The following is a 14,961-nucleotide window of genomic DNA, read 5'->3' on the forward strand; positions in this document are numbered from 1 at the left end:
TATAATCGAATAATGAACACCCCTAGTATTTCTGTCCTCAAAATATTAACCATGGTTAGTTTCAGTCTTTCCGTCAGGTTAAACTGACGGACAATTGACGAAGTGGGTGTACTTGTCACGCTTTGAAACCTCAAGGGGTGTACTTGTCACATTTTCAAAGTCAGGGTTAGAGTTGAATGTGTCAGAAACTAGAGGGGGTGTAAATGTAATTTTCCCTATTTAATATTTTTGGGCACGACCTATTTATGTTGTGGCCCATCAAATTGACGGTTTGGATCATCTTTTGGTATTAGCGGTACAATACTTTTTGAAAATATATTGGACCGTACCCATATAAAGTAAGCACGTATAAATCGTGTAAGCCCTTATAGACCAGTATTTTTCAAAAAGTATTGTATGGCTTACACCATAGGATGATCCCAACCATCCTTTTCATGGGCGACAAGGTAAATATGCTGTGCTCCACAATCATTTCATTAGGATGATCCCAACCCTCCGATAGAGGTTTCCATAGTATGCAGTTCCTAGGGGTGCAACTTGGGTTGGGCTCAACCCGAACCCGACGGGTTCAACCCAATTTTGGCTCGGGTTGGGTTGGGTTAGGGTTGGAAAAATCCAACCTGATTTCAATTTGGGTTGGGTTAGGGTTGAGGCCTTGGCAACCCGACCTCCGTCCTCTAATTCTATCATTATTTTTTTCAGGATTGTGTTTTCTTTCTTGTATTTTTTCGTTTGGCAGTAGATGAACCCGCTCCAACCCGACTCAACCCAAACCCAACCCGACCCAATTTGGAGGCGGGTTGGGTTAGGGTTGAGCGTCCTCAACCCGAGGCTCAGGTTGGGTCGGGTTAGGGTTGAGGGAATGCTATCTCGGGTTGGGTTAGGGTTGCCCTCAACTCGACCCGAGTTGCACCCCTAAGTTCCTATAGATTGAAGGGCTAGGATGAGTGACTTTTTGGGCACAATATATTTATGTTCTTGCCTATGCAGCCTATGGTGTGGGCCATACAGTACTTTTTGAAAATTACATGTTGGATTACCCTATATTAAAACTAGAGGTATTATAAATTGAATGACGCCCTTGCAGAAATGGGGTGAAAGGGCGCTCCCTTCGGCTGCAAGGAGCAGATATGTGCATTTATGCTCCTTGCAGCCAAAGGGGGCGCCCTTGCAGTTCACCGTCATTTTGGAATACCTCTAAAACCTAAGATTCACAGTACGGAGGAATGCTAAACTGAGTGGCGCCCATACCATTGGCTTTTGGTCATCAAAGTGCATTTATAATGCCTGAAAGTCAGAGAGTATTAATTGCGCATGGGATACCCCTCTCAACTCTTTTGTTTTTTCCCAGCAAGAGCGCCCCTCATTTTAACATTCCTCGGATCCTAGGTACAATATTTCCACCCATCAGCACAAGAAAAACACAAACTGCAGATGTACTTTTCCGTAATTTCACCTACCTCTTCCTACTATAAAATGTTGTCCTAGCGTGGCATCATTCTCCCATTCCAAATCCAACATACGCGCCCACTCACGCCTCTCTCGCCGGAAAATCTCCTCACCGGCCGAAACCCCCACCGATGGGATTCTTAACCGGCGATCCCTCGTCGGCGATGTCCGATTTCCTCCAGCAGTCCGGCGGCTTCGCTGTCATCGATGGCGGACTCGCCACCGAGCTCGAAAGCCTCGGTGCCGACCTCAATGACCCTCTCTGGAGTGCCAAATGCCTCATCAGCTCCCCTCATCTCATTCAAAAGGTAATTCCTTTTTCTTTAAATCTCCTTCTTTTACTCTTCTTTTTTTAAATTTGATTATTTGTCTCTTTCTACTCTAGCATGCAATGATCTCCGTTGGTTTTTATGAATTCTGAGGTTTCTGTTTGTATTTAGAAAATGCGATTAGTTTAATTTCTTTTGTTGTTACGAAGTGTAGTTTGTTGCAATTTTATTATCTCTCTCTCTCTCTCTCTTTTTTATGTTAGGCATGAGGATTATGATTGCATGGATGGATTTTTCATTTTCTTCATCTTCTTCTTTCTTTTTTATTATTTATTGGAAGAAAGGGAAATGGGATTTTATCCCCTTTTGTTTGTTTCTCTTGAAAATGAAGAAAAAGACAAACAAAATTATGGATGCAAATGCAGCCATTTTAAGGAAAAGGACAAAGAAGAATGGGTGGAAGTGCTGGAAAAGGGGGTGGGAATATCATTTCTCGGAAAAAAATTTATGTTGCAGAAGTGTTATTATTTAATTTTAAATTATATTCATGTTACTATGTTATGCCAAACGGTAATTTTTTTATGTCGAAAAAATATGGACTCAATCGCTACCCTTTTTGAAAGAAAATTTGGTACGTTGCGTTCATTCGAATATGGGTCTGTTAGTAGTTATTATTCAGTCATTTGGATCAGAAGCTGAAGTCGTACGGATTTTCCCTAACCAAGTGACATATCATTCTATGAGATTAGACCCAAAAAGAAAAGATTTATCTTTCGACACTCCAATTAATCAAACTCTGAGGAGCTTTGTTGGCCATCTTGAAGAATCTTTAACCTCCTCATAGTTGCCAGGAAATCCTAAATCTCTTCAAAAAGAATTTGTGTTCCCAAAGGTATGTCCTTTCCCTTCTCTGCACAATACACTACATTGATTAGTCCCTCTCGATAATCCACTGCTTAGCTTGTCCTCTTTCTTTTGAGTGCATCTAAGCCTAATCCCTTAGTCCTTCTGTCCATTTGGGCCCGTGTTGGGAGATACACAGCCAAAGGGCCTGTGTAGAGCTCCACCAAAATCAAATGTAACACCAAAATAAAAAGACTTTTCTATATATCAAAACACACATACAAGTGACTTGGTATTCTTTTCTCTTTTTTCTTAGAATCTCTATACTTCTCCCCTGAACCTTTACAGTCGAAGCTTCTCTCTAAGCTTACAATCTGTACACAAATCACTTCATTCTTATAGGCCCAAGACACTCTAAAATAGCTAAGTATATTAAACACCTTTGTCGTAGTCCCCATGCGTCTGTTTGGATGCAGATAGTTACCGTTTAGATTAGTGGTATAAGTAGTCAATAGGGAGGAAACAAACATTTGTAATGCTTGATCTACCTAGGATTTACTAGGTAGAACAGTGATAAGTAGTGTTTGGTTGCCAATCTCGTAAAAGTAATGGGAGGGGGTGTCAATACCAATATATAGAAAGAGAACAGAGAGATACCTCTGTTTGGTCTTGGATACCTCCGTAAAATCCTTCTGTCAGCCCTCTAAATGCTAGACGATAAGATGCTTCGCGCATCTCATCAAAACATTGCAGTTTTGATATCATTTCCCAAAGCAAATTCTACTTGACAAATTCTTTCTTTTTGGAGGAGGATCGCATTGAAGGTATAAGTAGAGAACATGGGTGCCACTTCACCAGACAAGCAATTATTACCTTTGAATCTTGTCTACTAGTCTCTAGGGATTGTGATGCTAAATTGGCTAACAAACACCAAAAAAGTTACCAAAAAATTATTTTTCTACTTGGAACATCCTTGAGGATGCCAGGCATGTGGCAACCAAACGGAGGTATTCTAAACAAAATCATAGGAAATCCCAATTGGATATTCTAACCTAGACATTAGGAGCTCTAGAAAACATGCAATGACTTTTCAATTTTCCACGCACAATAACTATCCTAGAAGATTACAAAGACTTTCCACAAAACCATAAACATTTATTTTGAAATTACGGCTCATATACAACATATTCAAAACTTACTAAATGGCATGCTAACGGAAGATTTCTCTGAGGAATTTAACTTGATTAAAGGACCCGTTTTAGAGAAGTAATCAAAGGCAATGTAACTCATCAAACCTCTGCTGGTTTATAATTTGTAGATCAAAGCCGATCCTTCCAGGGTCAATTTTTCATAAAGAGTAGCTCATCTCAATAATGCCCTCCAATGAAATTTATACGTTCAGAAAAGTAATGCCAGAGAACAAGCCAAAACACAGAGTTACTCTAACATGCCAAAACATGCCTAGAGAAGATTCTGTCATTCCCATATGAATGATGTCACGCATTAAGGGCTATATATTAATTTCTCATACACTTGCAACATTCCTTGGGTATTTTTTGTGTGAGATGTAATAGCATTTGTCAATTTTTTATTTTTTTTGAATGGTAGCAAATTTCATTTTAAAAGGAGATGACCAAGAAAGTCATCCCCAAAAATACAAGCAAAAAGAAAATACAAAGAAGGATAGAAAAAAAAAACAAGTAAGAGAAGACATCAAGGAGGCAAAAAATCGAACAACTCTAAGCCTTGCTTAATGACTCCTTCCCTAGCCAACTGATCGGCCACACTATTCGTTGATCTTCTAACATGGGAGAAGGTAATCAGCGAACCTCCAAGTTTATCCTTGATCTCATCAAATAAATGTGCAAATCTCCACGGTGCGTCAAGAGAGCCACTTAGCCATCTTATGGTATTAAGAGAGTTGCCCTCAACCAATACCTTATTCAGATCCTCCTTAGCCAAGATTTTTAACGCCTGGTGAACCGCTCGCACTTCCACTTCACTTGCATCTGCAGTACCAATGGGCTTTGAAAATGCCCATACAACCTCTCCTCCAGAATCTCTAAGGACCCCCCCTATTCCGGCAGGACCTGGATTACCAAACTTGAGCCATCAAAGTTTAATTTTAGCATCCCCTGCGTAGGAGGATGCCAATCCTGTACAATGGTCTCCTTCCTTTCAACACTAAGACAAACTTCCTTCCATCCCTCCCAAAGAGCATATGAAGAGACAAAACAAAAGGATGGAATACAATTTACCCAAGCTATAGTCAATGCTATATTTTTAATGAAGTGAGAAGGCGGAGACCTAGAAATACCATAAAAAACTCTTGCTTTCCTTTCTCTCCACAGGACCCATAGAGTGGCTAGCAAGCACATGTTCCAAAGGATCTTCCCTTTAGATCTCCAAGGAACTAACGACCACCCTTCTAGTAAATCTATTAGATTAGATGGGAAAACCCACGAAATACCAAACCTGATAAGGATACTACTCCATACTTACCTAGCGGCTCTGCTGAGAAGATTCCTAAGCAAAATGAAAACACACGGAATCGAGATTCTCAATCCAGAAGATGATCTCCAGCAGCTTAATGAAACTAAAGCATTTGTCAATTAATTAAAATCCCTATACCAAACTAGAAATCAAGTACAAATTCGAGAGAGATGGCAACAAGCAAATCCATACGATTCATATCAAATATGTGCAAGATCACATTGTCAGCCTTGAATCTCTGTTAGCTCTTGAAGAGACTGATCCACTAATCTCAGATGTTTCTCTACGGAAAAATCACATACAAATTATAGGTTATGAGCCATTCACAATTCAGAAAAGTGCCTATTTCGATGAGCTGAACTTTGGTTGATTGGCCAAATATTTTGCATGCAAAACCGTAACAAGGTCAATTGTGATTTCACTATGACCTCACAATCCATGGCAGCAGGTATAATTGGCTTGCAACTCAAACATGTAATTTAAAAAAAAAAAAGAAGAAGAAAGAAACAGAAACCCAGATTGCATGTAATTGAACTGAGATATTTAATCTGTGGCCAATTCTTCCGGATCCTTGTAGATCTAAATGAGCTTTTCATTGGAAGAGGAAAATTATCTACAGAAGTAATCTTGACTCTTGAGTGAGGTTTCAAACTGAAATGACGGAGGAAATTATTTAACTCCACAGCTAGTTGTACTTGTATACATCCATTTCAGAGATGGATCTTCAATGTTTCTAGCTGAATATTTTCTTGGATGAGTGCCTTGCACTTTTGGGAGAAAACTCCATCAGATTATTCTCGTAAGCAGCAACAGATGATCTATCAAGTTGATTCGATCAGCTTCTTCTTAGATGAAATTACTCCAACTTTCTTGGAGTTCTTGAAATGGAGACACCAAGGCCCAGGTCAGATTAGGCACCTTGATCAACAAGGATTCAATGGATAAAACCCAAAAAGGGAAGCTTGCATTTCAAGCCTTCTAATCCCTCTAGGCCTTGAACGAAATGCTAGAGATTTTCTCCTAAAAGGAGATTTCCCTCCAAACTTTCTCCAATTTGAAAATTACAATCCAAAGTTCTATAATGAAAAATGAGAGGGAAAGGGCTTCTATAAGGTGCCCATACATGAAAAAGACAAACTTATCCTTACCTAAGGCAAAATGACCACTAAAAACATGAACACTAATGAAATACCCAAACTACCCTGCATCATTAGCACTAACAAAAAACATATAAAACCTATGCTAATGAGCAAACCTAGGCTGATGTAAAGACTCCATGGGGATGCTCCTGCATCATGGCACTAGTGACAGAGATTGAAGGTGAGCAGCTAGAAGGAGAGATTGTTGATCACACGGGAAGAGAGATTGGTGGCGAGGGTGGATCAGTTTCCACCGAAGATGGAAGGGAAGAGGTCGCTGGGATTTAGTGAGTATCATATCTGCACTGTTAATGGCAGTGGGAAACATTAACGATTGTGCAGGCAACATTAATGATTAACATGTGGGTGACATTAACGATTGTATCCCGGTAATGGCAGTGGTATCATATCTGCACCGTTAGTAACACTTAATAGAAGTATCCAGGTGCAATAGCATTAAGTGTTCAATATTGCAGATGATATGGGTTTCATTTAGAGAGATTCTTGTGGGCTGTAGCCTGATAGCGTCGCCCTTGCCATTTAAAGGAATATCACTTCTCAGTGTCAGAAAAGCATGCAAATCAGATATTTGGAAATGGTCTCACATTTAGTTTTCAAGATCCATTTGAGTGCCCTTTTTGTTCTCTGAATGAAAAATGTTGTCTTCTACCGAATTATCTCCTTTCTATTTTTCTTGTCATTTTCGTTTTTGTTTTTGAATAATTAATGAACTGGATCCCCATTCTATATTTTACGCATATATGCTAATGAAATAGGTTCACCTGGATTACCTTGAAGCTGGTGCAGATATCATAATCACGTCATCCTATCAGGTACATGTCACAAATTCTTTTCCCGTGTTTTCACTTCTCACACGATAATTCTGACCTGTCTGGTGTGGGAAGCAGGCTACTATTCAGGGTTTTGAATCTAAAGGCTTGTCCAGGGAAGAAAGTGAATCTTTACTGAAGCGAAGTGTTGAAATTGCAACAGAGGCTCGTGATATTTTTTGGGAGAGATGTACAGAGGGTTCAGGTGATGGCATTGGAAATGGAGATGTTTCCAAACGACGCCCAATATTAGTTGCAGCCTCGATAGGAAGCTATGGAGCTTATTTAGCTGATGGTTCTGAGTACAGGTAAATTTACTTGGCTAGATTTTTTCCACCATTTTGGCACAAAATGTGTTCCTTTTTCACTCGCTTTATTTGATTTCATGACCCATTTAATTTTCGCAGTGGTGACTATGGAGACGCAGTTACACTGGAAACTTTGAAAGATTTTCATAGGAGAAGAGTTCAGGTTCTGGCAGAGTCAGGTCCTGATCTAATTGCTTTCGAGACAATTCCAAATAAGCTAGAATCACAGGTATTTGCTAGTTGGCATGCTGTCTTGTAATTTCTTTTGTGCAGTTTCACTTTTTTCTTATCTATATAGCTGGACCAAGTCTTTGACTGATTTCATATATTAGCCTCTCCATCCATAAATCAATGCATCCGATTGTCAATCACTACAAACATTTTAAGAAGCGTTTTTAGTTTTTACGCACAATTGTTTACTTTTTAGACGTATCATTTAGTTTGGTTATTTAGGGGGTTTTTCCAGTGTTTGTACTTTTTCAATTAAATTAGTGGGCATTTTACTTTTTTTGTGACCACCCACTTATTGGGGCTCATTCAGGAACTATTTATCTACAAAGTCGTCGACCAAGAGAGAATTTTTTTTTCTATTCATGTGTTAATAGCCTTTTCTTAGGGTTTGGTATATAAGGCAAATAAAGCTATGATTTGTAGACACAGACACATGTGTCGTGTGTTGACTCGAACACGGGGTGTCGGACACAGCAAGCACCCAACATTAAAAATGGGGACACGGGTAAAAAAGAAAGTATACGAGGTCTCTGACATGGCAACTCAAAAAAATCTAGAAATTGTGGCACACGCATACACGTACATACATATAACATTATTAATTACCATCATATTTGCAACAATATAAATATGGTATTCATTTAACAAACTAATAAATCTTACGATTAATCAACTATAATCTTAAACAAACATGAGATAATCATCAAATAACAATGCATACACCAATTTAATCTAGTTCTCTTCTGTCTCCAATATACAGTGAAGAGTAGGGATGCAACTTGGGTCGGGTTGGGTCGGGTTGAGGCCAACCCGACCCAACCCAAGACATCATTTGCTTAACCTGAGCCCGACCCGACTCTCAACCCGAAATGGTCAACCCGACCCAACCCGAATGGATTTTATGCCAACCCGAACCCGACCCGATTTGTAGATTAAAAAAACAACAGCAGGAGATGAAAATCCCAAAATCCAAAAAAGGAGATGAAGAAAAAAAAAACTGACCCTTTTCATCGGAGGCAAGTCCTCTTCTTCTAGATGCAACCAAGAGACTTCCATTGCAAAATGAACGAGGATTTCAAAAATCTGAAAAGCTGGATAAATGGAATTATGAGTTTTTGGTTTCTCAAATGAAATTTGAAGGAGGGGAATGGACTGCCTTTATTTACAGAGCATGGGAGGCACGGCTGGAGGCACCGCCGGAGACATGGCCGAGGTTCTGTATTTTAGGTTTGAAGATGGGATTTTAGGTTTTATTAGCTTTTACACTCCTCAGATGCATTTGAAGGTAGGATTTTACTTTTTTTAGCTTTTGCACTCTCGTCAGATGCAATAAAGGCTTGTTATAAAAAAGTGAATAAAAAATAGTAAAAACTTACCATTGTCGGCTTTGAGTGATGGTTGTCATCGTAAAAGATAAAAGGAAAAATAATTAAAAATTTGGAAAAAATGAGAGGCGTGATTGCTGTAAATGTTATCTTTTAAAAAGTAACTTTAAAGTGGACAGTTTTCATTGTCATCATGAAAAAAGTAACTTTTGAGAATAGATGGCGCCATTCCTTTACTTCCAAATCTCAAATTTCTAGCATGTTTTATATGGGTGCTTAGGGTTTCGGGTCTGGTCGGGTCGGGTTATCTATGGCTCAACCCGAACCCAACCCGATTTTAATTCGGGTTATCTTTTTCTAGCCCAGCCCAACCCAACCCGAATTTTTAGTTGCCCCAACCCAACCCGAGCCAAAATCGGGTATGAACCCGACCCAAGTGGCACCCCTAGTGAAAAGGGGAGACCATTAGGATACAATGAATATAATATTGAAATAAGATTTTTTTTAGGGTTTTAGGTTTAGGGGAGGGGATAAAACAGCAAATATTAATTAAAGAAGAGCTAAAAGAAGGATATATAATCAAAGAAGAGTTAATAATAAAAGAGGTAAACACAATATTCAATAATAAAACAGAAACGGTACAAAAACGTGTTGACACGCTTAATTAAGTCTAAAACTTCCAACACTACATTTAAAAGTGTCGAAAAGAGTGTCGACACGTGTGTGGACACGGGTGTCATGTCGGACACGACACGGGTGTCATGTCGGACACGACACGGGTGTCAGCAATAAATTCAAAGTGTCGGCTAAATCATAGAAATAAAGGGAGATTGTCGGGCTATGTAATGCTATGCATTCAGTTTTTTTAGAGAGACCTGTTTTCTTCTTCTTCTTCTTTGTGCTATTTGAAGACTTCAATTCAGTTTGGGAGCCATTAACGGCTGAATTTTGAGTTTTCTTCTACAATTTTTTTCCAGTTTTCTTTTATCTCTTTTGAGATTGTAGGCTGTTACAAACATCTCTGTCCATAGGCGGGTGTTAAATCTTCATCTTTCCATATCTATTTATTATCTAATTATATTATCTTTGGAAATTATGTTTGCTTTTCCTAGGGTGTGCTTTGCATTCTGCTCTTCCAAAGAACTATAATGTGTTACTGTTGCAGAGATTGCCTGTTTACTTTCATTGAATACTTCAGAAGCCTGTGGTTGTTGCATTTTTCACCTGAGAAATAATAGAAGCCTATGGGTTTGCATTTGTAAACTGAGAAGTCAATGAAATGGCCCTTATTATAGTTCATTTGGTTGGTGTTCATGTAGGCATATGTCGAGCTTCTTGAAGAAAATGACATGAATATTCCAGCTTGGTTTTCTTTCAATTCAAAGGATGGCACTAATGTGGTTAGTGGAGATTCATTTCTCGAGTGTGCCTCAGTTGCTGACTCATGTAAGAAGGTTGTTGCAGTTGGAATTAATTGCACCCCTCCTAGATTTATTCATGGACTGATTTTCTCTATAAAGAAGGTATGATCTTTTCCACTGTTGTCATTTTAGCAAAATTAAATACTTATAAACCTCTTGCCAATTATTGTTTCTGACCATTTTTCTTTGATATAGCAATGAGAAACACAATTGGGGAAAAAGCCTGAATAACAAGAAACTATTTACATGAGGTTTATCAATTTCTAGGCTTGTATTGCATCTGCATATGGGTGTGCTAATTACTAATTAATGCTATTATCATAGTATCAAATTATTGTGCTTTTGATCATTTTTTCAGTTCTTTATAATTTTACATGGAGCAGAATATGATAGAAAACATAGTGAAGTTAGAAATGTATTCAATATTGTTCTAAAAAGATAATATCAAGCACTTTTTTTTAGAAATGTTTTAAACATTGTTCTAAAAACTGGACCAATATACTGTATTTGTTTCCAGGGAAGTTGGACTTATTAGTTAAAAAGTATAAGAAACAGTAAAATTATAAAAGGAACAATACTCGATGGAGAAACCAGATTATTCCACGATTTCTTAATGAAATTATTTACTAAAAATTAAGAAGCATTGTGAACAGAGTTAATGTTTTAAGATAAAGTTCCCTTAATTCTTAGCAAAATTTTGAAGAGTAGCCTTTGAAAATTCTGTTTTTTTTGTTGCCTCAGAAAATTCTTTATGTACCTTCTTATGGCGAAATCAATTAAAATCTGCCAAAGGAAAAAAAAAGGTGAGGGTCTGTAACCAATCAAGAAAGGGGGTTTTTATCTTTTAGACATGGTCTATAGAGGGCTATGTTTTTTCTTAGCAACTAGGTTAAGGTGTTATATAACATTTTTATCTTTCAAACTAAAGGAAAAAATTACCTTTGAAATAAAAGAAATAGAAAATTTGGAAGCTTAAAAATTCAGAACTGACGGTGGGTGATCTTCAAACTTAGATAGATTAGGGCTATTTATGTTGTATTTTTAATTGTTGACTAGTCGGAATCCTCCCAAAGGGGAATTAGGTGGGACAAAGTTGGGTTGTTTCCAAGTAAAAAAATATAAGAAATGGGATGGAAACTGTCATGTTGTGTCTCTTTTTGGTTGAAGGAAAAACAGAATAGGTTCTTGCATTGAATTGATCTGGTCAGCATAAACTGAGTAAACCAGTAGTTTTGCTGGAAACTTGTTATATTGGCTTGTTGAGCTTCAACATCCAAAAACTGGTAACGAGGTCTGATAATTTTGCAAGGCTTGCCAGTTTTAGTCGAATCATCCAGTAGCATTTGTTTTGGATGCATCCTCTCTTGACTATGTTTGCTAAAATTGTCCAATCAATTCAACAATTTATTGAGGTGTAGGCAATCCTGCACGGGATTCGTCAGGTTGACCTCAGAGTATTCAACGATATCATTGTTGAAGGGAATTCACTCAATGTAATCAAATGGATGAACAACAAAACTCCTTGTCCTTGGAGATTTGCTGATGCAATAGAAGAAATTTTGGAATGTATCGAGGGCCATAGGGTGCGCTTCTAACATGTGTGGAGGTCAGGCAATAGTGACACTGACTGGCTAGCCTGATTAGGAGTTGATAGGCCGCACATGGAGCTTTTCGATTATCTTCCTCTCTAGAACTCCCTCTATAATTTTTTATACCTCTTTCCTTTTGTGCATTGTTTTAGTAGTTTATTTGTTTGTTTTTCTTGTACCTTGAGTCCTTGACCACCTTGCTCTTCGGTCATTCTATTTCTCTTAGTTTGAATAAAAATCTGCATTCCATTCAAAATAAATAAATAAATAAAAATCAACACGTTATTGAGTTGTCTTGTCTTACGAGGATGGGTAAGAAAAAACTGAAACATGTAGTATGCAAAAATATCAAGAAAGACCCACCTTGGATTGGAAAGTTTTCCTCGATCCGAGACACCAATAAATGATGTCCTTTGTGTGCCTACAAGCCTCTCATTGATATTTAATCCAACAGCAGCGCACTTTTTAAGAGCTGCTGTTAGATCAAATATCAAGGGCGGTACGTTTGACGTACCACCTTCACACCTTCACGGGACTTGACGGTCAGGCACCATATGAGAACTCCCTTTTAATAAAAAAAAATGTTCAAAAATAAGAAAGAAAAGAAAGAAATTTGCATGAGATGATTTGATGTCTCAAAAGCAATTATTTAAGACTAAACTAACGTCATATGGTGACTAGTTTTAGCTTATCATTTCTATTAGTTGTACCGAAGTCGGAACAACGCTGCAGAGGTCACACAAAATTTTATCAGATGATGAACAATTTCAAGAAACCATAGAAGCAACTTTGATGGTATATGGCTTTGAAGTTTGAACAATCAATTGCTCCAATGAGCATGAAGTAATGGTATGTTGCACATTTTCAATTCAAATTTTGACTTTTAGGCTAATAAATCGTGGTTGACAAGTCCACTGTTACATTTTATTTTGTTACTGAAACCCAAAGCTCGTTAAACATGAAAAATGATAAAAAAAAAAAAAAAAAAAGTTATTTGACTCTCGAAGCAAATGAATAGACAATGCCGATGAAATTACAAAACTATTATCCTTTTCCATTTTGATTTATGTTATGCTCATGAAAAATATTGTGGCTATTACATCTCAGCATATTTGTTTGATCAAGAAAATTTTCTTGTTGAGGCCTACTATAAGGAGCTATATAGAGCTGCACATTTTTTTGTACATGGCAGAATCTTGCCAGTCACCAATAAACTATTCTCTTGATAAAATTGTCATCATCCTAGGATTATGCGGGTGCCTCTGTGCACTACCGTCTTAGTGTCCTAGACTCTAGAATAGAAGAGAGTGCACAAGATTATATGTTTCATTAGCTGTTGCCATGGTCCTTGAATCACTTAGGCCCTGTTCGTTTCAGATTGTGAGAATCGATTGTGGTCCCCAAACCTATGACCCAAATTTAAGTTTAAAATTGGGTCCAATAATAGGTTTGGGGACTACAATCAGTTTTCACAATCTCACACGAACAGGGCCTTATATGGTTTTCCTTGAATCACTTAATGTTTATGTGGTTTTTGATATGCTTATTGCTATCCTGCTCTGACTCAGAGTCTGAAAAGTTTCTGGTTTTTTTATTGCCACAGGTGACATCCAAACCAATAGTTATATATCCAAACAGTGGGGAAACATATGATGCCAATATAAAGCAGTGGGTGGTGAGTTTGGAATACATTCAAAAGCTGTTGTAGATGTTCAAATCTATTGTTCATTTTGTATTATATGAAGCTCGGTTCTCGAGAATTGATCTTAGTTTCTTATTTATCAGCACAAACCATGTCTTCTATTCCCACTTTTATGAATTAGTAGGACCAAGCATAAACCTCCACCTCTGGTTGGCTCTATATTTGCCTGATCTTAGAAGAACCCTCCAACCTTGGTCCTCTTTATAGATGTTTTCAATTACAATATAGATAATATTTTTCTTTGTTCACAAATGAATCAGCTAATGAGCTCATGTCTCTGTGACCAATTTGCCTGCCTCGTAGTTAAATAAAAAGTTCGAGGTTTTCCCATTTGATTGTTCGGTTTTCTAAACTAGCCAATGTTCTTTGGAGAAATTATATTTAATATGTATCTTATCTGCTCATATCATACAAAGAACACGAGAAATTATATGATGAAGGGCCGTATGAACACGTAAAGGTAGTACGATAGAAGTACCACCCTTGATATTTGATCCAACAGCAGCTCCTCAAAAAGTGAGCTGCTGTTGGATCAAATACGAAGGATGGGATGTTGAGTACGTGTTCATACGGCCCTTCATCATATAATTTCTCGTCATCTTTGTATGATATGAGCAGATAAGTTACCTATTAATATACTAGTAGATAATTTTGCCAATACAAATCTAATAATCAAACTTTAAGTCAGACCTGGATTTCTTCCTCCTATTGACATCCATGTTGTGTCCTTGTAACAATCAAATGAAGATTAGTTGATGAAACCCTTCGGCTCACATTCTTTTCTTCCGTTTCTATTCTTGCAGCCATCTACTGGCGTTTCAGACGAAGATTTTGTTTCGTATGTTAACAAATGGCGTGAAGCTGGAGCTTGCCTTATAGGAGGATGTTGCCGGACTACTCCGAATACCATTAGAGCCATAGCTAGGGCTCTATGCAAGGAATCTGTTGTTCCAACATCTCCATAGTGTCTGAACAGTGAATCAAGAGTCTAGTTGCAAAGCTGTAAATATCAATCCAGAAACAGAAAATGACTGGAAATTAAATTTTGTTTCTATGATTATGTATGTAGCTGATTAATTTTATTTAGAGGACCAAATTACAAATCACAGAATAGCATTTTAGAGAAATTCATATACAAAAAAACCCATGCCCACATCTCTAAGAAGTCTGCACCCATTGGAGGATTTCATATTTTATTTCATGAAAATTGCTTTCGGGAAATGATATCAGCACAGCCATTTTTTGATATTTGCGTGAATATAACTTGTCTTTTAGTATTTAAAGGGATGTCAAAAGGTTATTACAGTTCTCAAAAAGCTCCCACAAGCCTATTAAAAAAGAAAGGATCAATTACCAAAGGGG

General features: G+C 37.7%; 1 protein-coding gene across 1 annotated transcript; it reads left to right on the forward strand.

The window, feature by feature from the left end:
* The first annotated feature begins 1,197 nt into the window (after positions 1–1,197).
* Positions 1,198–14,754, forward strand: LOC143887662 (homocysteine S-methyltransferase 2-like). Its single transcript, XM_077391778.1, has 7 exons — positions 1,198–1,757; positions 6,970–7,026; positions 7,102–7,331; positions 7,431–7,560; positions 10,207–10,410; positions 13,501–13,572; positions 14,403–14,754. The coding sequence occupies exons 1-7, from the start codon at positions 1,581–1,583 to the stop codon at positions 14,562–14,564; spliced, it is 1,032 nt and encodes a 343-aa protein (XP_077247893.1). The 5' UTR covers positions 1,198–1,580; the 3' UTR covers positions 14,565–14,754.
* The last annotated feature ends 207 nt before the right edge of the window (positions 14,755–14,961 follow it).

The sequence above is a fragment of the Tasmannia lanceolata genome, unplaced genomic scaffold (assembly GCF_043159265.1).
Source record: "Tasmannia lanceolata isolate RefF3 unplaced genomic scaffold, GAP_Taslan_0.1 ptg000012l, whole genome shotgun sequence".
Classification (NCBI taxonomy): Eukaryota; Viridiplantae; Streptophyta; class Magnoliopsida; order Canellales; family Winteraceae; genus Tasmannia; species Tasmannia lanceolata.

Excerpts from the sequence above, each read along its gene's own strand:
- LOC143887662 (XM_077391778.1), top strand. The coding sequence starts at position 1,581 with ATGGGATTCTTAACCGGCGATCCCTCGTCGGCGATGTCCGATTTCCTC. Across the intron at positions 1,758-6,969 it reads CCCCTCATCTCATTCAAAAG|GTTCACCTGGATTACCTTGA; the intron begins GTAATTCCTTTT and ends CTAATGAAATAG. Across the intron at positions 7,332-7,430 it reads GCTGATGGTTCTGAGTACAG|TGGTGACTATGGAGACGCAG; the intron begins GTAAATTTACTT and ends TAATTTTCGCAG.